The 15,936-nt window shown below is 32.1% G+C and overlaps 2 protein-coding genes across 2 annotated transcripts; both read left to right on the forward strand.

Annotated features, from left to right (window-relative positions):
* Nucleotides 1–2,375: 2,375 nt before the first annotated feature.
* On the forward strand, nucleotides 2,376–4,278 carry LOC125585596 (DELLA protein RGL1-like). Its single transcript, XM_048754943.1, has one exon. The coding sequence runs from the start codon at nucleotides 2,646–2,648 to the stop codon at nucleotides 4,167–4,169; it is 1,524 nt and encodes a 507-aa protein (XP_048610900.1). The 5' UTR covers nucleotides 2,376–2,645; the 3' UTR covers nucleotides 4,170–4,278.
* Nucleotides 4,279–12,321: 8,043 nt separating this feature from the next.
* LOC106419916 (transcription factor MYB114-like) lies at nucleotides 12,322–14,295 on the forward strand. Its single transcript, XM_013860761.3, has 3 exons — nucleotides 12,322–12,487; nucleotides 13,354–13,483; nucleotides 13,575–14,295. The coding sequence occupies exons 1-3, from the start codon at nucleotides 12,367–12,369 to the stop codon at nucleotides 14,071–14,073; spliced, it is 750 nt and encodes a 249-aa protein (XP_013716215.1). The 5' UTR covers nucleotides 12,322–12,366; the 3' UTR covers nucleotides 14,074–14,295.
* The last annotated feature ends 1,641 nt before the right edge of the window (nucleotides 14,296–15,936 follow it).

Genomic DNA, 15,936 nt, shown 5'->3' on the forward strand with positions numbered 1-15,936 from the left:
CTAAAAAACAGGTATCTTTTTAAAAAGAAATTTTATATTAGAATTCTAGCAGGTAGCTGACGTAAATTTATTACGGAAGACCCTTAAATACCCGTTTTGTAAATCAAGTCTTTTATATGATTTTGAAGGATATGCAAGTGAATATTTTTGACACGTCCCACAAAATGAAGGTGTATATGAGACTCCAATCTTTTTGACCATTCTTGAAAGCGCGTTCTTGGAAGCGGTTCAATGAGTGTTGTTGATACGTTGTTTTGGTGGAAACATGCAATAACCAGTGGTGAAGCCACCCTATAAGGTATGGGGACAAGTGCATCCATAATTATTTTAAAAATCCTAAAGTTTGTGTGTAAAACCGTTAGAAATTAATTAGCTTAGGTGGTAAAAGGGAGCTTGTGCACCCATTCATTCCTAGGTTCGAAACTTTTTCATTAGCATTTTTGTTTTTTTTATTAACAATTGTGCACCCATTAGATAAATGTTCTAGATTCGTTTCTGTGAATAACACAAACTCACAAAGGTTTCCGCCTTTAATATCTCTCTCCATATGTTCACTTGCTTTGCGTTTCTTCCGAGAGTTAAATATTGAATTATCAAATAATTGTCACAATATATAAGTATATAACATGTGGTTTATGTATTTGGATCCTAATTCACGAAGCAGGGACGATTGATCAAATCCATCAAAACTGCGAGAATGCCTTTACAGAGTTGTATCACATTTTGATGAACAATAGGAGATTTCATTGTTTGTATGCAGACTTAGTTTAAAACTCAAGGGTTTGATGAATAACGTATATCAAGATGGTCTTAGCAAAAAAACGTATATCAAGATGGAGAATGGTTCTCTGAACCAGAACATAACGGGTATCAAAAAAAAAAACATAACGGATATCACTGTTGATAATGTTTATTAGAACTCTTTAAACTATTAAACATTTTATAAGATGAATAGTGATGTCAGATGTGTCAATAAGGAACCAGGGAACGTATATTGTTTTATAGTTCCATATACAATTTATATAGTGTTTGTTTTATTTAAAAGTAAAAACCATGTGATGGGGGTCTAAATTGATGAAACCTTAGAATGCAGCATGTAAACTTTATCTGACAATTGGTTTATAAAGCATTTCAATATATTTACTTTTTACTTCAAAATGAAGTTTATTTCAACCTGGAAGAAAAGGTGCTTAAGATGATCATTCCCATGCAATATAGTCTACAAAATCATTTTTGATTAAAGATAGTAAAAAACTATTGATTTTATCATGGCAATTTGCTTAAGCCAGAGTGCGTCATATAACATGTATATTTTATTTATTCTTGTATCGAATCAATTTATTTGGTCGGACTAAATATCCAATCAACCAAACAAGCGTGTCGAGTAGTTGAGTTTGGAAAGATGATAAGCATTATGGATTCAAAATTTACTCTCAGATACATCCGCTTGTATGGCGAAGCAACCTACCATTTCGGATATATCCGTTTATGTGACCAGACGACATGTATATCTAAATTCCATTGTGATCAACCGGGTGGGTTTATCTGACTTCGATAAACATGTTTCCAAATTTTTAGTTGGTTGGAGCTCGTCCGCCAGATATCTTGGGCTATAAAAAAATCCAGTCCTACCAATTTATGCATTCATGAAAATGCAACATTTTGTATCCTATGTATGTAACATTTTTTACTAACTACGAATAAATGTCTCTATTATTTGGATTCTGAATTAAAGAATAACAAACGATGTACAATGATAATAAAAAATAAAAATTAATAATTAATCATTAACAAACTAAACAAAACATGCAAATATGGACATACAAAAAAATAAAAACAATAACCACAACATATTATAAATTATAATCAGAAACTTTCGTAATCGCCAATGATTAAAATTTTCATATTAATTGGTTTAGTAACTATAAGGATAACTCGGACAATAATTAGTAGCAAATGGATGTCACTATAGTTGACAAAAGGTGGTGGTTGGCTTTATAAATTGGACTTTTAAACGCCAATTAAATTGAATCTTTTAGTTGTAGTTCACTTGATTATAATTTATACATACTCTTATGAATTGACGTAGAAACCTTACAAATCAACACCAGAAATGTTAATATATTAAATAAATGTGAATACCACGTTAAACTCATGATGCCGGGTTTACATCAATTAAACTGCATTTTTTCGACGGGGCATATTTTGATATAAAAGTTTATTGGTACAAAAAGAAGAGAGGACTACGAATTACTATGGAGTTATCAATATCACAGTTAAAAACAGGAAAATGAAAGAGGTAAATAAATTTCCTTTTATAATTGCTATAGATTGCGGTTGTACCACGGCTCTGCTCTTGCTTTTAAGAACTTGCCGGTACTAAAATCTCATATACTCCAATAAAAAGCAGGCCCGAGACCCCAAAACAATTTAATAACATTTTCTCCATAAAATAATACTATTCAGAAAATAATAATCATTATTTAAACAGTTTATAATTTTCTTTTTCCCTTCAATTATTATGACACTCCCGTGTTCTTTCCTTCTCTCTTTCTTCTAGCTCTCTGTCTCAAATCTAAATATATAAACTTTTTTAAGCTATATATTATTCAAGAAGTTTAAATTAAAAATTTAATCTCTATACGATGAAGAGAGAGCATGGTCACCGGGAAACCTCATCTGTAAAAGCCGGGAGCTCATCAATGACGGCCAATAAAGAAGAAGCCGGCGGATTCGACGAGCTTCTTGTGGTTTTGGGTTACAAAGTCCGATCTTCCGACATGGCTGACGTGGCACATAAGCTTGAGCAGTTAGAGATGGTTCTTGACGATGGAAACTCGCATCTTTCCGAAGATACTGTTCATTACAATCCTTCTGATCTCTCTGGATGGGTCGATAGCTTGCTCTTTGATCTTAACCCTACCTGTGATCAAGTCATACCCGACCAAGATTCTGAGTACGAACTCAGTGCCATTCCTGGCTCTGCAGCGTATCCACGTGGCAAAAGGACGAGAACAGGATCCGATTCTTCGACAACAAGGTCTATGGTTGTTTTGGATTCTCAAGAAACGGGCGTGCGTTTAGTACACGCGCTTTTGGCTTGCGCGGAGGCGGTTCAACAGAACAACCTGAAGCTAGCTGACGTGCTCGTTAAGCACGTGGGCTTGCTCGCCTCGTCACAAGCCGGTGCGATGAGGAAAGTCGCGACGTACTTCGCTGAAGGGCTAGCGAGGAGGATTTACCGGATTTACCCTCGTGATGACGTCGGTTTATCGTCATTTTCGGACACTCTTCAGGTACATTTCTACGAGTGTTGTCCGTATCTCAAGTTCGCTCACTTCACGGCGAACCAAGCGATACTTGAGGCGTTTGCTACGGCTGAGAAGGTCCACGTTATTGATTTAGGGATTAATCAAGGCTTGCAATGGCCGGCTCTTATTCAAGCTCTAGCTCTCCGTCCGGGTGGTCCACCGGATTTTCGGTTAACCGGAGTTGGTTCTTCGTTAACCGGCCAGTCGATTCAAGAAGTTGGATGGAAACTTGGCCAGCTTGCTAATGCAGTTGGTGTGAATTTCGAATTCAAGAGCATTGTCTTGAATAGTTTATCTGATCTTAAACAGGAAATGCTTGAGATTCGAACAGGTTCTGGATCCATAGCGGTTAACTCTGTTTTTGAGCTCCATCGCCTCTTGGCTCATCCCGGTTCAATCGATAACATTCTGTTAACCATTAAGTCGATTAAACCAGACATCATAACTGTAGTCGAGCAAGAAGCGGACCACAACGGGGCCGTTTTCCTCGACCGGTTTACCGAGTCGCTACATTACTACTCTAGCTTATTCGACTCACTAGAAGGCCCTCCCAGTCAAGACCGAGTGATGTCTGAGCTCTACTTAGGACGACAGATATTGAACCTAGTGGCCTGCGAAGGGGAGGACCGGGTTGAGAGACACGAGACACTGGCTCAGTGGAGAAACAGGTTCACTATGGGAGGATTTAAGTCGGTTAATATTGGTTCGTATGCGTATAAGCAAGCGAGCATGTTGTTGGCCCTTTATGCTGGAGCTGATGGGTATAAGGTGGAAGAAAATGAAGGTTGTTTGTTACTTGGATGGCAAACACGACAACTAATCGCTACATCTGCGTGGCGTTTCAATCGTGTGGAATAAAATTGAGATAATGGGAAGTTGAAAAAATGTTTGCTACATAGTGTTATTGCATTTGAATGCTAAAGGTACCACGTTTTCCAAATTTTAATGAACTTGTTTATTTTTCTTCCTTGAAATTTTGACTTTGCAAGAATAAACCTATCAGTCACTAAATTGATACGTTTTTTTTATCCTCGGTATATTAATTGAGTATCATTTAAAAAATTGTAACTTTAAATTTGTACTAATTAAAAGAGATCATGTTTAGATGTTACTTAATTAGAATGTCAATTTAGCTTACATAACACCTTAAGAATCAATTGAAAAAAATGTTAGTGCAAATCCAATTACTATAGAACATTATATTAACCCAAAATAAAAAAAAAACATGTATTTTTTCCTTAAATAAAGGTTACAGAATTACCTAATATGATTAACATATATATGACAATTAATTACTATAAATAATAAAGATTTGATAACAATTTATGCATCATAATTCATTTTTATTTACTTTTATATTATTAAAAAATTAAACAATCACATTAACCATATAATAAAAAAATTAGATTTTTTCTTATATGTTATATTTTGAATTTTTTTAAAATGACTTTAAAATACAAAAATGAGAAAACCTTATATGTTATATTTTAAAACGACTTTAAATTACAAAAATGAGAAAACCTTATATGTTTTATATTTCTTATATGTTAGATTTTTTCTTATATGTTATATTTTGAATTTTTTAAAACGACGTTAAATTACAAAAATGTAAGTTTCCTTAAGCATACGACTAAAAACATTAAAATTACATGTATCAATTCGACGGTTGATCTGAAACCTTTCAAAACATATGGAAGATAAAAGTCAAAATAATTCAACTGTGGAAACAGTGCTGTTTACTTTTTTCAAGAATGTGTTCGGTGGGAAAAAAAGATTTTTATGTCATAATTTTTTTTAATGTCCAATCTGATTAATCCATGATATATTAATTATAGTTTATTCCATATTTTTTAATAAATATTGATCCGGTCTATCGGAAAGAAATTATATAATAACAGCAAAAAAATTTGTATATATATAAATAAAATGATCAAATATATAAAACAATTATCGATAATATATACAAATAAAATCACATTGCCAAAGACGCATGTCTTATCCTAGTAATTATAGTATTTAGAAAAAAAATCATCCTATTTAGAATACCGTTGATAAAATAGGAAGAAAACTAATGGTAACAAGATATTTATTAAAATAATATTTGATGTGCATAAGGTTCACAATAAACAAATGCTGGTCCGTGTGTCGAAAATGACGAATCCAATTATCAGTAAATGGGATGGCAATGGCACTTTTTATATATTTTATTATGTATCAAATCCTAAAATTAATCTGCGAGTGCAGCGGTTGCAATCTATGGTTTGAGAATCTTAATATACAGAGTTTGATTCCTTTGTCTACACAACAAGTTGCGCATGGGATACTTCGCGCCTCGGAATACGGCCTAGGTTAAATCTGGATCACCGATGATTCATAATTCCTCAAGTTCTAGAATTTATTATTTTATCTCTACTTTTTCTTGTAGGATTTCAAAGATTTGGAATAAACTCAGGAAGCAAAGCTGACAATAATTAATGTTATAAACAATTTAAATAGAATGATAAAATAAGAAGACATATTTTTTAAAACTCAAAGATGATTTCGAAAACGAAACACATATCTGATCTATTTTCTTAACACAATAAGTTTTTTTTAAATACATGATGGTCTTTTTGTTTTCTAAATTATGTGATACAATTGTATGTGAAATTTTTTCACAACTAACAAAAACAAAATCTAAGTGGTTATATTTCTACACTATACTAATGTTGAAATCTACTTTAAAACATACCAATGACATATGAAATTTGCTAGAATATAATATTTAATACGTGAATTAAATAAATGAGACAAGAAGTTTAATTTTTTTTGTCAACAGACGTTTATTTAAATTTTTCTTAACACACAAATAAAAAGACAAAAAAGTCGAACCAATCCAAATCAAATGGTTTAAAGCTTGGATTAACTTGACTCATTTAATAAATGGATTAGTCCATAATTGGGCTATATTTTCAATACAAAGTGCAAAATATTGGAGTTGTTTGAGTCAATCACCAATTATTTTGGGCTTGTCATTATCAATGAATTTGGTCAACAAAAATGATCCCGTAAGAAAATTCATTGGAAAGAACTACGTAATAAACCACACAATATGTAGACTCGCGGCACAGATCATTCTCGGAATAAAAGGGTCGTCTTGGTTCTCGTTTCAGACAGAGCCGTGCACACCGTTGTGAGAAAAAGGCGCAAGCGGCTTGCGGCATGCCCCTTAATTTTCAATCAAATTTTAGGGACTCTTTTGTGTATGAAAGATTAGAAACCTTGAGCAATATGAAATTTTCACTATTATTTCAAATGCTTTACAAAATGACATATAACCAGTTTATATAGAAACTTGACAATAGTTTAGTGTAGCCATATGTCTTATCTTCATCATTAGCTGTAAAGTAGTCTAGTCATCCTTGACAGTCTGTAAGAAATCAAATATGTTATTGAGCTGAATTGTCTTTTTGCTTTCTCTAACGTTTGTTTTTGCAGGTACAAGTGAATGACTCTTTTGTCTTTACGTGATGTCTTATTGGACTTCAGAGATGGGCTTGAGGTTTTATCCTCTTGGGCTTGTATTGAGTTACTCACATCCCCCTCAAACTCGGGGTAGGTGACTCAATGACTCCGAGTTTGGATCTCAAATCAAAAAACGGTCGCCTCGCCAGCGGTTTAGTGAAGATATCAGCGAGCTGAAGAGAAGCAGGGATGTGTTGAGTCTCAATCAGTCCAAAGGCAACTTGTTCACGGATGTAGTGGAAGTCAGTGTCAAAATGCTTCGATCGATTGTGCAGAGCTGGGTTTGCACTGAGATACACGGATGAGAGATTGTCGCAGTGAAGAAGCATTGGACAGAATTGAGAGACATTGAGGTCCTTGAGAAGAGCAGAGAGCCACGTGAGTTCTTGAGCAGCAGCGGTCAGAGCTTTGTATTCAGCTTCTGTAGATGATTTTGCGACTGTAGGCTGTCGCTTGGCAGACTACAAAATGGGATTATATCCAAGAAGAATGCAAAATCCAGTCGTGGAGCGTCCGGTTTCTTTGCATCCTGCCCAGTAGCTGTCACTGTATCCCATGAATATCAAGTCTTTGTCCTTGTGAATCTGCATTGCCATACTGATTGTTCCCTTTATGTATCGTAGAATCCGCTTCATAAAACCAAAGTCACTCATAGTATGGGAGTGCATTCGTTGACATACGTAGTTAACAGAGTATTGTATGTCGGGTCTTGTGATAATTAGGTACTAAAGTTTTCCAGCAAGGCTCCTGAAGTAAGTTGGTTTAGGGAACATCTTAGTGCTAGGGTCTTCTATTCTCTGAGGAAGAGGGGTTGGCATGGGATTACAGTACGACATTGCAGCCTGATAGACAACGTCTTCAGCATACGCTTTCTAGTGAAGAAACAGAGATCCATCGTTAGACTATATCTCAATGTCGAGGAAGTAGCATGGCTTGCCAAGATCTTTCATCGAGAATATGTTGTGTAGTGCACGAAGGAGTTCTTGTATCAGAGCGTCATCACTTCTTGTTAGCATAATATCATTGACGTATACTAGTAGTATCAATGTCTTGTCATTTGAGTGAAGCGTGAACAAGGACATGTCTAATTTGCTACAGGTGAGTATATCTCAGATATCCAATGTTTTCTCGTTTTGGTTATGGATCTTTTTGGTCGTGAATCTGGCTATGCTTCTCAGAGATTCTACATCCAATAAGAGAATTTTAGTAAAAAATCATTATATTGACTTATATGATCGTCACTAACAGGTCGCTTGACATTTAGCAAGGGAATGCTCATTATGTTGAACATCTCCATTACAATCACCAGGGCCTCAACTTTTATGTGTATTAATGAGACAGAACATACAAATTTCTGTTATAGGTTCGATGCACCACGAGTTTTAGGTATTTTACATGTTAAATGTAGTTTAGTAAAGCTAAAGAAAAGTTCCTAGGATTTGTTTTATCATTCTGATTTTAGTTATGTTTTTTTTTTAACTTACACCCCAATCTTTTGTGGTGTCATAGTTTTCTTCCTTGATGCAGAAGCTACGAACCCGTGTGATAAAAAATAATCTGAATCCAGAATGGAACGAAAACTTGACACTTTCTGCTACTGATCCAATTCTTCCTGTTAAGATCGTATGGGATTCCTACACTACAACAACCTGTTCTTTCTCAGTAAGATTGAAACAGAACAGAACATACATGGAAGTTTGTCATTTTATAATTTCAATGCAATTTTCAACGTACTATTAATTACAAATGCACTGATTTTATAAAGATTTTTTTTATCTCAATGGTTGAATATATGTAATTAATAAGAACTTAAATATATTTCAATCATTTTTTTTAATTTGTGTGAAAATGTCAAAGTGACACTTTTTGCGAAACAGAAAAAATATGTTTTATCATTTTTACTAGTCATTTGGAGATGCCTAAGTTTTATAACTTTTACTGTGATTTTCTATATTAAAAATCTTAAGTATACTATATATTATGCTACGTCACTGAAAAATAAAAAGGTTATGAGTATTTGATATTTTTTTATAAGATATAATATCTATATTAATAAAGTTCACTAGAAAGGCTCTATAATACGCTACCTCAGCGAAGGTTATTCCAAAATGTGACACGTGACGTTGTTTCTTCACTCTTTCTTTCTGAAAAATGGGTTGTCTACTTACGAAAGCCTTATGTTGCATTTGATTTATTTGTTTGGGCCTATCATTATTCCAAAATATCGGCCCGAAAATCTTTCTTCTTCGATCATGTATGATCGGAACAAATTAGCCAACAAAGATTGTTAGTTTACATAACGCCTTCCCCCGGAATTCAGTCAACCACTATAATGATCTCATTAATGTCATTATCATCACTACCTCCACTCTCTCGCATTCATTAGCTCACTCACACCGCCATGGAAACGTTTGAAAACTACACCTATAACTATAAATATCATAGTTGGATTCACTAAAAATCACAAATCCCATCAAATCATTTCACATTTTCTCTTCTTATCAAAAAAGAAATTCTACATCCTCTCTCTTCAGTTCAGCTATCTTCAATGGCCACAGTGACCTACTTCTAACTGAATTGAAAGCCGAACGGTGTCCGAAACTAGTCGAGGTGCGATTGCTCCTGGGAAGGCTTGTAATGCAAAGAAAGAAGGTGAACTCATGGGTCTCGACATGATCTTGGTAGATGAAAGGTAAACGCAAAGTAGGTGAGATGGATGGTTGATAATTTCACGAGGCTCTCTGGTGACTCGCGGATCATGGACCATGGCAAGTATGAAGTATCACATACAATAACATCAACCCCATAATTTTTTTTCACAACACGACTTCCAAAATATCACAATATAACATTCACTCTCAAAATGAGGGCACAACACACAAAAAAACACAATCACTCAGAATTGCTCAAAACATATTTACAATGAGGGTTAAGCTTTGTGCCTCTCAACACACACTATTTCCATAACAATATTACACAACAAATAAAAAATGTGCAAACAAAAAATAACAAAACATGTGACACCACTTACGTTTCAACTATGCGTGCATATAAATTAAGAACCGAAAACTGAATTGAAGCAAAAAAAAAAGACAATCCAAAACTAAACAGAAATTCACAAACAATCGAGCGGTTTATATATTTTTGAAGCTGAAATCGAAACCGTATCATAGAACCAAATAAGAACCTAAAATATTAATTTTATTTAGTTATAAAATTACCAAAAAAAATATTATTTATAAACCAAATATCCAAAAATATGAAATAAAAAAATATGTGCCACCACTAAATATGTGCAACAAATAAATAAAATAAAAATTGTGCAAACAGAAAATAACAAAACATGCGCTTCACTATGGTTTCAACTATGCCTCAGCATATTAATTAAGAAGAAAAATCCGAATCGAAGCCGAAAAAAATGAATCTGAAACTGAACAAATTTCACAAATAACCGAGCGGTTCATATATTTCTAAAACTGGAAATCTAAAACCGTGTTAGAACGAAACAGAGAACTGAATGAGTACTTAAAATATAAATTATATTTAGTTTTAAAATTACCAATATATAATATTACTAAAATATGAAATACCAGAATATTTATTTATCCAAAATATTTAAAATTATTTGAGTTATCCGAAATAACAAAATTATCCAAATAGTTTTTTTTCAATATTTAAATTTATCTGGATTATCCGATATTATCTAATAAAGAATAAAACTTTTGCTGACATGTTGTGTTTAACTTTTTTGCGGTTCCTGACGTGGTATAAATAGAAGATAAATATCAAATTTATTAATATAGATAATATAAAGGGATAATTTGAAAAATACTCTACTTATAGTTTAAAATTTGAATAATATGCTTATATTTTTAAGTTTTGAAAAGTACACTTTCGGAAATGTGATAAGACATTTTTATCCAAATTTAAATAAAAAATTACGTATTCTAATTACTACTAAATTACAAATTCAAAAGTACTATTATTATTGTTTATGTTTATGCTAATACAATTTTCCTGATTTCATGTATCCTCGTAGATCTTTGCAGTAGCGAGAGAGAGAAAAAATCTATCACAGCAGCATCAAAGTATGTGAATTTTTGAATTAGTGGATTTATGTGCTTACTTCATTATGTCAATTTCAGAGGAAATGTATCCCAATTGTTTATGTATGGTGTTGAGCATTCAAAACATGTTTTGGGAACTTACTTTGGTGTCTGTGGGATACAGAATTTGAATGTAGAAAATCTATCACTCATGAGACACATCAAACAATATACAAAGATTATCGTACTGTATAAAGGATACTACTTTTGATGTTTTCTGAATCAAAAGAAAAGCAACAGGCTATATAGAAAGATTTTTCAGGTCTTCTTTTGAAAGATGTAATAATAATCTTAACATGATAAGAAATCATATGATGAAACCACTGCAGCCGTAGATGTTGGCTATACAAAGAGCCGATGTCTACGAGATTAGATGACTAGAATATACAAAATCAAATTACACCTAAGAATATTGGTAACAAAATAACACAAACATATAAGCCCTACAAAAATGGAGAACTAGAGGAAAAAGATGATGATGCAAATATATGGAGGCCCAGAGACGAATGAGGAAATAGAGAAAATGGAAAAACGTCAATTTTTTAGTTTTTTCATCAAAATAAATGTAAGATATTGTATAATAAGATATTATACACATATTTAGGAGTATTATTTAAAAACAAAAAAATAATCTGTAAAATAAATATATTTATCTAGATTGGGTAATTTAGTCATTTAGCTTAAATAAAATTCTAGCTTTCAAAATAGATAAATGAAAATATAGTTTTCAAAATAAAATTTCAAGTAAATGTATTTATCCAAAATTTCCCTAATATACACCTACAATGCTGGATGTTGTATAGAATAATTATTTATTTATTTTTGCCTATATTTGTTTTCTAGGAGTAAACCATATCCGAAGCAAAACAAACTTAATTTTGTTATTAATCAAATGTTTACAAATGTTATGAACGATAAATTCCAATGTTGTATGTATTCTATTTATAGAAGATATATACATATATGTACAAACTTAGGAGATTACAGAAGAAATACAAAAAAATAACTGAACTCAACTATGCAATCATATTAACAAAATACTTATATCACAATATTCAAATCATATATACAACATAATCCTAATAAAGACTAATTGTTATGCATCCACCCTATCTCAATATTAAGTTCTAATTTTGATGCATGAAAACACTGCCGCTCCCCTCTTGTAATCATATCTGCCACCAATCAGTGACAATACTTTCTCCTAATTTGTTGAGAAAGCTAGGTGCTATCTCTAGTCTAAATCAATAGCAAGACTAACTAACATAACAAATTAAGCACGACAATAAAAACATGAAATGTGGATAGCAAACATGCACGTCACTTACTTATGCTCCTCAGGTGTATAAATAAAGGCCTCCAAGGATTCGTGAAACTAAAATGCAGCCCTCTTTCCTCAGTAAGTTTTAATTTGGTTAGATACTTCTAGTGTTTATCCTTGGTCCATGGAGGGTTCGCCAAAAGGGTTGAGAAAAGGTGCATGGACTGCTGAAGAAGATAGTCTCTTAAGGCAATGCATTGATAAGTATGGAGAAGGAAAATGGCACCAAGTTCCTCTGCGAGCAGGTATGTTACATTTTTTTTTATTGCGCACACACACACAGACACAAATATATGTAATCAATTACTCTGACTATTTTCTTCCTCTCTGTCTATTATTCGGGACATTATTTAAAACCGGGGGGCACAAATTGTTTTTTTTTTTTTGAAAAAGAGGGTGCACAAATTGTTTTTACTTTTGTTTTAATGAACAAATCCCTATTCATGCTTTTTAAGGTTGTTCAAGATAAAAATATCCGTGTGTTCATATAAAGATATGTATATTTAATATTCCCTCTTTTTTTTAATAGAAGATATTTTAGGATTATGCATATAGATTAAGAAAATATTTAATTATACAATATGTATATTGTTTTTAATATGTTCTATCGGCTGATCTAGCCGGCTCTGGAAAAAACGCACTTAGTGATATATAGTGGACTATCCCAAAAACGTACCACACTGTTTGATCCGAGTTTGAAATACTTTCCGACTAATAACAAGGTGTGGACCGATAATTTTTTAAATAAAAACATCATTAATTATTTAACTAACTACACTTCAATCAATAATAAAAATTACAATAGAATATCATTGGTTATATAACATTAATCGTTAATAAGTTTTACATATAAAATTTAAAACATTATCTAGTTTTAAACAAATTTCTTTTCCTGAGACATCAAGTAGAGAGTATTATTCTACTTACGACAAACGAATATTTGCATTCACGTGTGTTTACGTGTAAACAAGAGATTATTTCTATTGGTCTACGTAGATTCTTCGTTATAAAATTTTAGCAGTCACGAGAGCATTCTTGGTTCGTTCATTTAATAGGCTTAGTTATATCAATTATTTGTTTTTTTTTTTGTTTCAAATATTTGGTTTTGTAGGGCTAAATCGGTGCAGGAAGAGCTGTAGACTAAGATGGCTGAACTATTTGAAGCCGAGTATCAAGAAAGGAAAACTTAGCTCTGATGAAGTTGATCTTCTTCTTCGCCTTCATAAGCTTCTAGGAAACAGGTTTATATTCAAAACATAAATTCAACTTTATTTCCTGTGTAAATAAACAAATTCAGTCATATATATCCAACTCATCCAAATGCATGGTTAGGTGGTCTTTAATTGCTGGTAGATTACCCGGTAGGACCGCTAATGATGTGAAGAACTACTGGAACACCCATTTGAGTAAGAAACATGAACCAGGCTGTAATACCAAGATGAGAAAGAGAAACATTCCTTGCTCTTCAACCCAACCCGCCCAAAAAAATGAAGTTCTCAAACCTCGACCTCGATCCTTCACGGTTAACAACGGCTGCAGCCATTTCAATGGCAAGCCAAAAGTTGACGTTATTCCTCTATTCCTTGGAGTAAACAACACTAATAATGTTTGTGAAAATAGTATCACATATAAAAAAGATGCGGAGAAATATGAGCTCGTTAATAATTTAATGGATGGAGAGAACATGTGGTGGAAGAGTTTGCTAGAGGAGAGCCAAGAACCAGATGCGATTGTTCCAGAATCTACAGAGACAGAAAAGCTAGCAACCTCGGCGTTTGACGTTGAGCAACTTTGGAATCTGTTAGATGGTGAGACCGTGGAACTTGATTAGTGTTACAAGGTCGTTTGTTTGTGTTTTGTGTGTGCACTTACGTTGGGCATTTAGTGTGCAATTGTTTCCTAATAACCCAATTAGCTTATGATTTGTGTCCGTGTTTAAACTTTGCAAAAGAAAAAGATAATATGGTTTGTAAAATTTTGGATTTTTTACACGTAACAAATCTTTTTTATGTATATGGGTACAATTTTAAATCAAAGGTACCTGCGTCTGTTAGTGTACAAAATAAAGAAAAATCAAGTAGAGTTAGTTTACAAAATAAACGATTGAAAAAATTAACAAATCAAAAGTAACTGTGTTTGTCACACCATCTCCATTGGTAAAAATATAATAATTCTATTATACAGTAAACTTTTGTTTTAATGGTATTCTACTCTATTATAGAGTGGAATATAAATGAATGTCATATTTTACAAAATAAATATGCAATAGGGTTGCTAAAGCCAAGATTTACAAAATAAAGAAAAACGGAAAAAAAATTAGCAAAAAATTTAGCAAATAGTTTTTGTTATTGATGATTTCATAACTTTGCATGAATCAAGGTAAGAGAAAAACAAGTAGAGTTTTAGAAGAAAAGTGAGTCGAGTATGTGACAGACATTCCTCTTGTGTTTTATATCTCAGAATCATATTTAACGTTTCTATTTACTCTTTTGGTTTGACATTTGTTAGTATTTATTTTGAAGGATAAAGCCATGACGAGATAAAACACTTTTTTTTCTTTTAAATGAATTTTTAATTCGTTTCAGAATTTATTTCAGCTCCATCAATATCCTAAAATAATAACTGTTTATAGTTTTGTTTTACAATGAGTGATGTTTAGAGAGGAATCATTATTTTTAGTTTTTAAATGAAAGTTGATAAAAATTTTGTTTTTCATTTTCTATCATTATTAAATATATTTTGTAATAAACTTTAATGGTATTTTATTTGTTTATGAATAAAATTTTATAGTTTCAGTAGTATTAATTAACTATATGGATGGTCTAAAACTCATATGCGGACATTAATATAATTTTCAGATTTTATAGATTATACTCTATCAATCATGTAAGAAATTATATATTATATATATAGAGAAAATATTATGCATGATTTTAAAGAGTAGAGACCTGATTATATTTAATGTTCAATCAAAATAATCATTGCTAACTTAACCCATTAATTTAAAATAAAAAGTGTGAAATATCTACTTGATGATAATTAAATAATAGTATGATATTACAATAACAACAGCTCCCTATTCCATCAAAAAAATCAAATAACAACAACTCCTACATAATTTACTTTGCATCACTCAAATCTGCTGAATAACTGTCTAAATGGTGTTCATTATCAATTCTGAATTTAACATCACATAATTAATAGTAGGAAATAATATATATATATATATATAATATGCAAATATATAACATATCTTGACCGTAAATTATGAGGTCCAGACAAATTAAATTTTATATTGCTTGTCTGTATTTGTGGACACCTATATAAGACTAACTGAACAAGAAGGTAAATTTAATTATGCATACTGTTAAAGAACTAGTGTTATATTTTATAATTACAACACAAAAAATACCGTTTGGAAAATTTTCAATATGATACAATCGTAATATAAATATTTTTCTGTTTTCCAGATTCACAACACCAAATTGTTCGTATTGTGTAATGGTTGTATAAAGACTCAAAAATAATAAGAACTAACTCTTCTTATTGCTTAAGGATCTTACTCAAAATTTAATCTCTCAAAACCTCACACACTCGCACCTTAATGTCATCTCTCGACAATGCCTTATATATGGCTTATAGATTTCCTAATCCAAATGAGAAACACTTGTATTTAGATAACTTCTAAGATAGC

This window comes from Brassica napus, chromosome A2 (assembly GCF_020379485.1).
Source record: "Brassica napus cultivar Da-Ae chromosome A2, Da-Ae, whole genome shotgun sequence".
In the NCBI taxonomy this organism is placed as follows: Eukaryota; Viridiplantae; Streptophyta; class Magnoliopsida; order Brassicales; family Brassicaceae; genus Brassica; species Brassica napus.

Excerpts from the sequence above, each read along its gene's own strand:
- LOC125585596 (XM_048754943.1), top strand. The coding sequence starts at position 2,646 with ATGAAGAGAGAGCATGGTCACCGGGAAACCTCATCTGTAAAAGCCGGG.
- LOC106419916 (XM_013860761.3), top strand. The coding sequence starts at position 12,367 with ATGGAGGGTTCGCCAAAAGGGTTGAGAAAAGGTGCATGGACTGCTGAA. Across the intron at positions 12,488-13,353 it reads CCAAGTTCCTCTGCGAGCAG|GGCTAAATCGGTGCAGGAAG; the intron begins GTATGTTACATT and ends TTGGTTTTGTAG. Across the intron at positions 13,484-13,574 it reads CATAAGCTTCTAGGAAACAG|GTGGTCTTTAATTGCTGGTA; the intron begins GTTTATATTCAA and ends ATGCATGGTTAG.